Raw genomic sequence first — 12,307 nt, forward strand, 5'->3', positions numbered from 1 at the left:
TTCTGGAAAGATCTCTCTGCCTCCAACAAGATGCAGCTCAGATACTTTCTAAGGCAGTTAGTATCTTCCTGTTTAACATTAAACACTCTGGACAGAATTCCCCTCCACAATCTTAAGCAGTGCCTCTTGAACCTGTATAAGCCTTTTTAACGTCTGTAGCAGCCTATGGCAAAAAGTTCTGTAGCTGAAATGAGTGTTGTGTGAAAACTACTTCCCTTATTTGTTCTGAACACACCACCTGCTAGGCTCACTTCATGCCTCATAGTTTCTGTATTAGAAGACTGAACGTCCCGAGATTTAAATACAGATACGAAGAAATACTGTTAGTAAAGGTTCCCAGAGTGCAGAGTACACAGAATATGGGCCTCATGAGATCGATCCTCTGTGCTTACTGCTAAGAGTCCATGCTGAAAAGGGAAAACAAAGCAGCACGTCACCAGTGGTGTTCTATGTGCCCCTGGGCCAAAAAGACCAAGAGCCAGTGCTTTAGGTATATCAGAATGATGACGCCAGGGATTATCTTTAAGAAACACACAGACAGGTAATAAAACATCATTGTCCAGATATAAGTAAACATGAGAAAGAGGCTCTATTTTCCCTAAGTAAAGGCTCTAAGCTAAAAGCAGAACTTGGCCAGAAAGCAGAATTTCCAACTCATGCAAAATTCTGATTTTTTGACATTTGTTTTCATCTTGCATTGGGATGAGGAGTCAGAATCTTGAAATAGTTCAATTTGCAAACATCAGGATGAAACATTTCAATAATGACAACATGTTCTAGATGTCAGGACATATTAAAATAATAGAAGAGTTGAAAGGAAATTAAATGAGATGAGAAAGGCAAAATGAAACAAAACAAGAAAGTTGAAACATAATACTTTGTTTCAATTTGCAATCATTTCAGAACTTTTCCTTCCAAAATTCCATTGAGCTGACAAGCTCATGCAAAACATTTCCATTTTGATGAGACAGCATTTTTCAGCAGAAAGCTGTTTCTGAGAAGACTGACCAGTGCCAACCACAGCATTTCGGTTCTACCCATGACAATCCTTCACTAGAGTTCTCCTCATGTAGTCTAGACAAGAGCTTGTCTCCAGTACCTGTACGTCCATACAACATGGTCAGTCTTGGAGGTCTACACACATGATGTGGTAAGACACACGTCCTGCATTTGCAGTTGCCCGTAATTTCAGGTTACAGGACAGACATGGATGGAAACGAGCAGCCCCCGCGTGCACACCTGAAAAAGCAGGGGTTAGTCACTCAGAGAAGGATGAAATCTGCGTATCTGAGAATTGCTTCCTGCAAAGGTAACAGAGTGCTTTGATCCCTGGCTCACTTCTTCCACTTTCCCAGAAAGGCCATCAAGTCTCTGCAAACAGTTTTGGTGAAGTGAGCATTCTCTGAAAGGAACTGCAGTTTACATAGAGCAGCACAGAGCCTGCAGAGGGCTGGTGATGGCAGCGGCAGGGAGTCGTTAAACAGAATCCAATGTTGATGAGGAAATTACACTTGTTTCATTAGTGATCGGGGAAGGCGATAGCTCAGTTCCTCTTGGTCACAGTTGAGCTCAAAAGCTCATTATCCTGCTGCATGCATGCTTTCACTCCTCGTCAATAAACACTGTTTCCAGTGGCTGCCCTCTCTCCTCCCCGGCTCTCCATAGCCAGGGCTCTTTCTCCTCTACTTAACCCATGCTTTAGGAATGCTATAAACAGTTTAAGGTGACAACCAGGAAGAAGGTAAGACAGCAGCCTTGAAACATCAGAACTTCTTGATGTAGAGAAGTTAACTCTATGTGAGGTGTTTCAAAGCAGTAATTCTCATCTGAATTGTTTTTTTTTCCTTCCCAAGGGGTCAAATTCCTCCAACTATACCCCCCACGATTAGCAGTAGAGGTAAACCTGGACTGTGCATTGCTTTTTGCCTTTGTATCCTACCCCACGGCATCTTAGTCACCATAACAGGCTTCACCTATTCCTTCCCAGCTACCTGTTGGGATTTTCAATGGAGAATGATTATAGATATGGAAACATGCTGAGTTATTGTCACTAAAACAATGTTTATTAAGATCTGTCAAATGAAATAATTTTTATACTGGAAGTAAAAACTACTGTAAAGGAGCTTTGGATGGTAATTGGTTTTGAAACATGCACATGCTACTTTGGTTATTATTCTGAGCACCTTTAGAGGACCCAGTGGGACCGATCCTCCTTGAGTTTAAATCACTGCAAATAACTAGCTTCAACAGACTTCACTTCTAGCATCTGAGAATCCACATTTTTTGCTTTAACTCTCCTGTGAGGGGAGATTTGCAGAGATTACAGTATAATTAATTGACATTTCTTCGGTAATTGTAGCACAGGCATCCAGTGCATCTTGCACTGCCTCCTTTTCCCATTCCATGGCATCTAGCAGGGACCCCAGCTGCTCTCCCAACACTTCTTTGTTCTCCACACATCCTTTGGAGCAGACCAGAAGCTATATCATGCTGTTCACTCATTGCCTTTTGAGCACATAATGCCTTTCAGATGTCACCCATTGCCTACTGGTACTGCATCAAATTGAGTCAGATAATGACTTTTTTTTTCTTAACAGAATCATAGTTTTTTTTAAGTTTGGGTAGATTTGTTTATTTTGAATGCAATACCATACCTCCTCAGTTCCCGAATACAATTCCCCTAGCCCTGCACAAACATCTATAAAACAAAGAGACCCAGCTCCTTAAGCACAATAAAATATTTAAGAAGACTCTTCAACATTCAAATCTTGATTCAGAGTTGTATTAGATCACAGAGTTCACAAGTAGCATGGTTTGGCCCGTTTTTGCCAAATGCAAAGAAGGGATCCATAGCCCAGCTTGTCTTCCAGATTCAAGATAGCACCTAAAGTAACGACCATTGGAAAGTTCTTTTCTGGAACCGGAATACAGAATGTTTTCTCTGTAACTCACTGATTAATCATAAACGTGGGTCTCTGAATCACTTTTATGACTAACATCATCAAAGAATAAGAAAGAGTGATTCATACATTTTCTCTTTTGTTTTATATTTAATCCTCCCCAACTCTCAGAACAGCTCCAATAACAAGCTCAAACAATATGCTTCTGCGCAAATACATTGTCACCCTCAGCACCCCGAAGACAAAACTTAGCCATACATACTGACAGCAACAGCGCTGCCGGTTCTGAGGAGTTTATTGAGAGGCTTGTCCCTTAAAGCTCCCATGCCATTTCTTGACACTGATTCTATTTAAAAGAAAGATGACAGATGTAGAAGAAGCTTGTATATGCAATCATACTTCAGTCTGAGAATCAGAAATCAGGAGGCAAAGAAAAATAAACCAGTTCGATCATTATTTGTACTTTTGAAATATATTGTTTAAAACTAATTTCTTCATTCTGAGAGCAATCTCTTGATTTTTAATTGCACAGATAAGCAACACTGCCCACAGAGTGCACAAAACCTATGGTGACCTGAAGGGCACGGTCCCAGCTGGGCAAGGAAGCTACATACACTAGTTTACCTGATGGTATATGGATTCAGCACGAACACTGGCTTGATGAAACAGCAGACATAAATCTTCATTCTTAACTGTATTTAACAACTTTTTGATTTCTTGCAGGGAGCGAGTTCTCAGGGAACCCCTACAGCCACCCTCAATACACAACCTACAATGAGGCCTGGCGGTTCAGCAACCCTGCATTACTAAGTGAGTACCTCTTTCCCACCGCACCCCCAGCTTCGCGCTCCTTCTGTTTGTCTCTTTGTTTTCTTTTCTTTGTTTGTTTGTTTCTGAAAAGGGCTTTCAAGTATTTGGCCAGATGAAGGGCCTTTTTCCTCACTCTCTAGTCCTGAGTCTTGATGGGTATTATAGATCTCATGCATCTGTTCTGAAGCCAACTCTTTCATGAGATCATTCAGAATTCCAGCTCGGTTCTGTCTTCTTGGGCTGCATCCATAGTTTAACCCAGATCAGATCAGAAGCTAAATTCAAGTTCTGCTACTCTCTCCAGCTGCGATCAGCATCCATTCAAGGTCCAATCAAAAACCCAGATGAGCTTTTACTCCTCCCCCAAGCTAACCCCAGAGGCTTTTGCTGGAGGCCTGGAAAGTGAGAGTGTGAGTTCTTATAAGACCAGGTGGAACACTGTCCGGAATGGAAGACAGCCTTCAGATTTTTTTTTGTAATTGCCAGCAGAGTTTCCTTGCAGGAATATATCCATCTGTAGTGACTCTAATATGACCAGAAAAAGTCAGGTTTTTTTTGCAGAGGGGAAAAAATTTCTCATAATACCGTATCTTCTAACACAACATCTCTTTGCAAGAAAACAGGAAGATATTTATTATATGTAAAATAAATCAGCTGTGATTATTAACTACATATTTACTGAGGTTTAACAACTGGATAATAGATGCACGTTTTATTCCAATGTTGTTAAACCTCAGTAAATGCAATCTTAATAATTGATCACTATTTAACATATATTCAATAACTATCTAGAGAGCTTTCATTCCACATGCGACTAAAATCCCAAGCATTAAACAAAGTCATTTTGTTCCCTTTCCCCTCCTGCCTTTAAAACCGGCCCACCATACCTTACCAGACACACTCAGCACATGCTGAGCACCTCCCTGGTGCCCTCAAGCAAGCATGGGGTATTTCTGTTCAGTGCTTGACGCTTCCCTCTCATTTCCTCACTGATGGTCAGAAGGACCAGCAGCACCTTCCCACAGAGGGTCTTCATACTCACCCAGGGGCCTTGGTAACCTCTCTTTTCTGAAGCATGGCCTTGGCCAGCCTCCAGTGACTGCCTCCCACTGACCCCTGCTACAGCTGAGTCCCCAGCGTTCCTTCTTTTGCTCCCTTTCCTTTTCCTTGTTTCCTTTTCTTTTAATTTCTCCTTTGTTTCTTTTCTTCGTTTGATTTTTTTTTTTTTTTTTTTTTTTTTTTTTACTGTTTGTCCTTTCAACCAGTCCATTCTTCTCCTGTGTTAACTTTCAGGTTCCCCTTATTATTATAGTGCCACATCCCGGGGCTCCGCACCTCCCACTGCTGCCGCTGCCTATGACCGCCACTAGCTACCATGGAAACCACATGAAACTGCAGGGTGACAGCTTAGGCCTCCATATTGTACCTGTCTGACCCATCCCTCCGCCCCTGGGAAGGTGAAGAGAGCCTCGTCGTGCCTCCCCGCAGCACATCTCCCTCGCCACTGCTCCGAGTGCTCACCATGCCAGACTGAGAACCCCATTCTCCCTGCATCCCCCTGCACCCTGAGGCACCTCAGGAGCCCTCCACAGCACCTCGGCACAGCTCGACCTCCTGCGCTCCCAAGACTTGAGGGGAACTGGCAGCCTTGCGGGACCCCATTCTCCTGGGAGTGGTATGGGCAGGGGGAAGTAGGGAGACAGCTGCTCACAAAACACTGATCCCCAAAGATACACTCCTCTGTGGTGACCATCGCCCTGTTTCCCAGGACAGAAGGAACAGCCTGGCTAGAGCAGAGATGGTGGCACTAAGCCCTGCCCATCTGGCAAACAAGAGAAGGACCAAGTGACTTTCTGTTACTCCCCACGCACCTCATCCCACCCCCCGGCATGGCTCCTGGCGCTGGCTGCGCCCTGCGCGGTGCCCTCGAGGCCAGAGCTGGGCTGAACCTCAACACGCACCCACAACTTCTGTGACACACAATCAGCTCAGACAGGAGGATGGAGCAACAATTACAAACCAACCGACAAAATGAAGAAATATATAAATAGATATATAAATATAACTGTGTTTTTATGCTTTGTCATGAAGGTCTGTAAAAAGGAAAAAAAAAAGAACAAATTCCCAATTTTCTAAAAAACCCAAGCAAACAAAAACAACAGCAACAACAACAAAAAAATAGTAATTAAAAAACCCTACAAAAATAAAACTCCAAGTCTCACCCCTCCCCTCCACCCGAATGGCAGACCAGTTCCTCTGATGCTTGACGCTCCTCTTTCACTCTCGGGTTTTGTTTCCTTTCTGTTTTGCACTACAATGGGATGGTGGTATTGGAGAGGATTGGATGCCAGCTCCACCCCTGTCGCCTCCTACTCCTCCCCCTTCCCCAAATCCTGTCTCTGGGGAGCAGTGTGGACAAGTCACATCTGACAAAGTTACCAAACACATCAGTCGACAAAAAGCTCTCTGAGTCAACAAATGTTTTCCATGTCACTGGTTGGCAAACAAAGAAAACAAGCCCAGCTGCACTCTAACTGCGCTTTGTGGTGGAAAGGAAAGAGTGGGGCTTCACGTGGGCCCATCTGATTGCCCTCTGGACAGCTGAGACTGAGATGGACAAATTCAGGATTGGCTGGGATTATTGCTTGGTTCCCTAGCCCTTAGGCTCCTCTCCTTTTACCCTAATCCCTGTACCCATGCCTATGTCCGTTCATCCACATCCCAACTTTTGCGATTTTACATACGTCCAGCACCCATTCTCCAGATCCCTATAGCCTGGTGACAACAGCCTCATTATCTGTATCCAACACCTAATTTCCTAACCACCGCAGCCTTGCAATATGGGCCCCTCTTCAATTTCCAGTCCATCTGCTCGTACGCCTGATAATTTATGGGCCTACATTCAAATCCATATGCTCACAGCCTTCCAGCCAGTCCCAACATGCAACCTCATCTTTTCATATTCAGCCCTATATTGTGCACCCTAATATTTACCCCTTATCTCAAATGCTCACCTGATGATTCTCTAGGGATTTTCTGCTCTTTTTGGTTCCCAAGTGACTAGCAAACACTGTCCTGCAAAAGGCTAACTGTCAATAGAAATGCTTATTACTCCTGTATTGTCAGCAAACTCATAAACTGTTCCTTGCACTGACACTTCTTAAAAAATACTCAATGAAAACATGAAGGCAGCTATAGCCTGTCCCCAGGGCATCAAGTCTGCCAAAGCAGATTCTTGTTTTAGAGAGGTTTCTGATAAAACGAATGGGCTACTGTCCATGGACAAAGACAGGATTGAGGATCAAACCCTCAAAGGGCATAAAAGCAAATGGTATATTCCGTACAGCCAACATTGTGTATAAAATCCAAAGTTCCCAGCCACTGAGATGTGGCTGTGGACTCAGCCTTCTGTTTCCAAGTTTAACTTGTATGTATGAAAGCCACCATCAGTAAACAGCTGTTGATCCCGAAGGCCCCTTTCACCTAACACTCGTAGCCCTTGCATGGCTCTAGCTGATTATAGGTCTGTGTCTTCTTTAACGGAATGCCCAAATGAAAAGGGTACTGGGGGGAGGGGGGTGTTTACATAGAAGATAAAGAGCTACAATCTGTTCCTGTACAGAATAAAGTCAAAGAGGTTACTTCTGATCTACTATTTAAAGTGTTATTCTGCACACCTAACCTCTGAGTAACCTGCTGCGAATAGAAGAGTTGTTTCACTGTCACTGAGACCACAATTTGACCCATTATCTCATTTTATTCTACATGAGAAGCAAAAATCTGAGTAACGTCTAAAAATGTACCACTCCTTGTTTTCCTCCATAGACACAGACAGATGCTGGACCCTGTTCCATGCTCTCCCTTTTAGTTCCTCAATACAGCCCTTGCTCTACCTGTGCTCAGGGCCACAGGCAGTACGTCCCGGTACTCGCCACTAGAACTTCCTGAGGAGGCTCCAGAAAAGGAAATTGTCACACCTCACGTTTAGCTACCTGCAGCCCAGGGGCCACCTTAACTGAAGCTAGCAGCTCAGAAATGCTCTTTTCCATAAAGATGTTTCACCAAACGTGAGACACGAGATAGAACACAAAAGCTGGATTCGGTTGGCTCACTCATGGCTGGCTTGATCTGACCCTCAGAGGGACAAATTCACCATTGGTGTAACTCTGCTGATAAAAGAGGACTTCCAGCAGGTGTTGAGTTGGTCTGGAAAGTACGTAAGTGCAAGTAGTTTGATCAGGAAAATCAAAAGGAAAGCAGAATTATGCAAAGGACTGGGCAGTCTAATCCTCTTCCACCACCATCTGTAGACCCCCATGCGAATGTACTGAATTACATTTGCCAAAGAGTTTCTTGTGTTGATTGTTTTGATTTACAGTCGGTGGATGCATTGTAAAGCAGTATTATAGCTGAAGTCTAGTAGCTGACACAGGGATTTATGTGGTGATATTACGCGGAAGAAAACCATCAATATTCATATAGATTCCATTAGACTGGACTATGCAGGAAACGCAGAAATTTACCAATTATTTAATATTATGTTATTTGCAAAAACAATTGCTGCTTTGTAGGAAGATAATGTGTGTAATGTGAAGGCAATTCCTCTTGTATATAAGTTCATCTCCATCTTCATCATGGTAGTTATTAAAACAGCCTCGTCTCATCCTGTAGATAAGGAACACTCTGTCTGTACTGTGCAAGTCTTGTTGTGCTCACTGAAAACAAAACACTGTGTTCAATAAAGCACAGCACAAATCCAGAACCTGAGGGAACAGCCAAACCTTGGAAGGACCCCTTCCCCTACTGGCCAACAGTTGCTTTATTATAAATGGATTCTTTTTCATTGTTATTTTTACAGTTTTACAGGAAAAAAAAGAAAAGAAAAAAAATTGGAGGAAAGAAATTGCTATGCAAAACCAGTGAAGTCTATGACTCACATCCCTCTCCTCCATTCTGCTGTCTCTTCCATTTCTCTCATCTCTTTCTCATACTCTAATCCACTTCAGTCCCTCTCTTTTACTGTTCTTCATTCCCAGGGCACTTTTCTATCCAGAGCAGTATTACCAGTATGGGAGCAGGTATCTGGGAGTTCAGACTCCCTGGTTCTCCACCTGGATCCAGAGAACCTTTGTCAAGTCCGATTGCTCCCCTATGCCTCAACTCCAATCTTCTGTAAAATGGGGATAACAGTAGTTCCTAGTCCACAGAGGTATGGTGCAGCTGAATTAATTTGCACTGGCTCAACGCTTTAAGATCCTGGAAAGAAAATTCTATTGAAGTGCTAAGTGTTATTCTGAATAATAATGAACATTTCCATTACATTTCTCTCTTTTTTTATTTTTCTCACAAATAATTATTCATTTCTTCATTCTTTTTCTTTAGCTCTCCCTTCATTTCACATCATTCTTACCTCTTCTGCTATGGTTGCTTCATCTAATGGACCAAGCAGAAATGCTGTGCAACTGCATCTTCTCCTGTCACAGTTTTTTTTGAGGGGAGGAATCTTGTGAGTTCTCAAATGTCATGCTTCACTGGGAGGAACAGGGACCACGGTATTAAAAACTGGGCAGCACTTTTGAGTCCTGTTCTCTGAAGCTCTCGTCCTTTTGGCCCAACGGGATGTGGGGCAAGAAGCTGGAAGGGTTGCACAGGGCGGATCTGTTAAAACCTGGGGTGGGAGGTAAAGCAGCAACGAGCCCCGCTGTCTGGAAATGGAGCCACATCTGCATGCTTTGTGACCCATCAGCAATGATTGGTCACATTCAGAACAAGACTTCAGAACTGATCAGATGAATGTGAGGCTGACAAACAAACCTCAAAAGAAAAACAAAAAACCCTGCACCTATTTCTCTTCTTGAGTATAGGTTAATATATGCACATCAACATTGTCCTAGAGGAATTTTTTGGTTTACTGAACTGTTGGAAAAAAATACCCTTTCTTCCCTAAGGAAAAGCAGGCCTCTCGGAAAAGAAGAGAATTACAGCTGCCTTTGGGGTCTGACAGAATGGGGGCTTCTAGAGGACCCCACACATACCATGTTGTACTCCTTGGCTGGGTCCAAGACAGTGGAAAACTTGCAAAGCAGGAAGGAGGGAACAAACAATAGCAATTACAGAACTGAAAGCAGATCCAACCTTATGCAGCTCTGCTGATGCTCTCCAGGTTGAGCAAGGCATGAGCCTATGGAGAGGACCAATGCCAGGTGCAGGGTCATTTCCATTCTAGGCTGTTGCAGCCACTCTTGGCTTTTCCTCATCGCTTCAGTTCTGTTCAACTCTTTTCTTTTCTCTTTTTGTGCACATGAAAAATAAAAACTTTTTTTTTTTTTGTATGTCATTTTGGTGGCTTCTGGCTTGTTTCTCTTCCCCTTTCTCTCTCATTCCCTCAGCACTCCTCTTTTTCCAGCAGATTCCCTTGAGGTCTCCAGGATGTTATGTTTGCCATAGTTAGCACCCTTCAGGCACCATGTAAGCAACGCCATGATTGCTAGTCAGCACCACACCATGTGATGCAAGGCACGGTGCATGCACGCAGCCCCTCCCAGCACAAGCCAGCCTCTGAGCCCCCACCTGCCATCTCGCTCCGGTTCATTGCTAGCGGGACTCTGTCTGATATTGATCTCACTCAGCTGATCCCCAGTGATCCATAACACATCTGGTGTCCCCAGGCAGCTCAGAACTCAGAGTGCTGCTGGGTAGCCACCACATCATGGTGTGGGACAACCCAACGCCCTCTGCCACTCTGTGCCAGTTTCCCCATAGCCCACTTTGGGATGAGCAATACCTGCTCTGCCTGCCTCTGACATCTCAGAGGAGTGACCAGCACCTCTCAGGTCTCACTTCCACTACTCTGCTGCCCCATTTTTAGCTCCATTAGAAGAATCCTTCTAGCCTGACGCTTTGTTAGAGCTTGCTCTTGCTGAACTTCTGTCTTGGTCAGCAGCAAGGCAAAGCCAAATGCAAAGTCATTAATAACCTGTTCTCCAAACTACTCATTGTTCGCCTAACAAAGAGCTAGACATTATATTAAGGTATGCTGTAAACACACCAAGTAATGAGGTATTCGCTCGATTTTTCCTCAGTCAAGCATTAATTCTCCAGGAAGTCGAGCGCAGTTTAAGGTCATAGAGGCGGAGTAAAAATGTAGCGAGGAGTCAGGCAAGGCTAAATCAATTCTGCTTCTCCAATTCTGAGTCATTTACAAATATTTTCACAACAGCCCATGAAAGTCAGAGGGCCAGATTTTCTGCTGCTGAGCGTGTATCGCAAGGAAATCTGTGCAGGAACGCTGTCAGGAAACCAAACGCTTGCACAAAGCTTTCGTTCAGCAGACAGTTAAAACATTTCCTTTTCTTTCAGTTTATACTTTCCCTTTCAATATTAATAGAATGGGCTGAAAATCCTCCAACAGGGCATTTTCCATAAGTGAAAGTCAATTTGTGGAAATCCAAACAGTCTGTAAAAGCAATTCAATTTTCACAACACTGCTGTAAAACTGCCTGGCAGCTCTCTAGAAGCAGGGAGCCTGTCTTGTAGGGCTCACCCGCTAGGCAGACAGGCCCAGAGCAGGCTCCAAATCTGAGCAAAAACCACATTCTGAAATCTCCCACATGCCAGGATTTCCTTTCTCTACCAAAGTTTAGGTGACTTGAGTCCAGCGGTGGATTAACATATGACATTCTGGATGTTAAACTGAGTGGAATTTACTTATGCATGTTCCCTGTCAGAGGCAAAGCATCCCACACACGTGCACCAGAAGAAAGCAAAATGGCTTTTCAGAATTAATCCTGGTAAAACAGTATTAGAAGAAAGACTGAGAAGTAAGCATGATCGTCTCATTTGAAATCCTGATGCATATGACTCAGAAAATTGCACCCTGAGGTTTCTGCATAAGGCTCCATAATAGGTAGTTGTACTATAGCAAAACTTTCACAACTTCCAAGAATTTATGTACCTTCCAAAAATATATATTTGCACAAAAGAACAAGTTCTGCAACTCCAACTTGTATTACGTTCCTTTAACAATCCTCCCATAATCAACAGGCAATCTCAGTGTGAAAGTGCGGTGTGATAAAACTACAAAGATCACCAGTCTGCCTGCGACGGAGGAAAATTACATTGTAAGAGATTGTGCAACACTAAGAAAAGATACCCGCTTTATCACTACTCTGACAAGAAAAAATAAAGAAGTTTGAACATTCTGAGATTTGACAATTATCTTCGAAAATAAATTCTTTAGTAAGGTGTAGACAAGGAAAGTGTTGGAATGTGTAAGCATTCACAGTGCCAGCAACTTACCTAGATGATACACACCCACAGATTCTAAGTGGGCTGGTGGATGAATTTACTGGACCACTCACAGTCAGTCCCGAAAAACTCAAAGGACCTGGGGAAATGGCAGGGAGGAGAACAGCAAACACAGCACCTCTGTTTTAAAGGGAAAAAAATGATCCTCAAAGTCACCATCCAGCAAATCAACACACTTGACGCTTGTATCCGAAGTGAAGTATTTTAAATATTAAGGGAAGATGCGGTCACTGAACGAGTAGCCATTAATGAAGATATGTATGGTAAGCAGTCAGTACATAAAATCTAGG

At 43.4% G+C, this 12,307-nt stretch overlaps 1 protein-coding gene across 19 annotated transcripts in view; it reads left to right on the plus strand.

The window, feature by feature from the left end:
- PAX2 (paired box 2) overlaps window positions 1-8,472 on the plus strand; it is a 91,675-nt gene extending 83,203 nt beyond the window's left edge. For 12 of the 19 annotated variants that reach the window (XM_021399015.1, XM_021399022.1, XM_021399018.1 and 9 more), the window contains 2 exons: window positions 3,624-3,710; window positions 5,023-8,472. In XM_021399015.1, coding sequence (XP_021254690.1) covers window positions 3,624-3,710; window positions 5,023-5,144 — 209 coding nt within the window. In that variant the 3' untranslated portion in view covers window positions 5,145-8,472. Of the gene's footprint in view, window positions 1-3,623; window positions 3,711-5,003 lie in introns of all 19 variants that reach the window. The other 7 variants (XM_021399013.1, XM_021399017.1, XM_021399034.1 and 4 more) reach the window with 1 other exon arrangement.

Source organism: Numida meleagris, chromosome 5 (assembly GCF_002078875.1).
Source record: "Numida meleagris isolate 19003 breed g44 Domestic line chromosome 5, NumMel1.0, whole genome shotgun sequence".
NCBI classification, from domain to species: Eukaryota; Metazoa; Chordata; class Aves; order Galliformes; family Numididae; genus Numida; species Numida meleagris.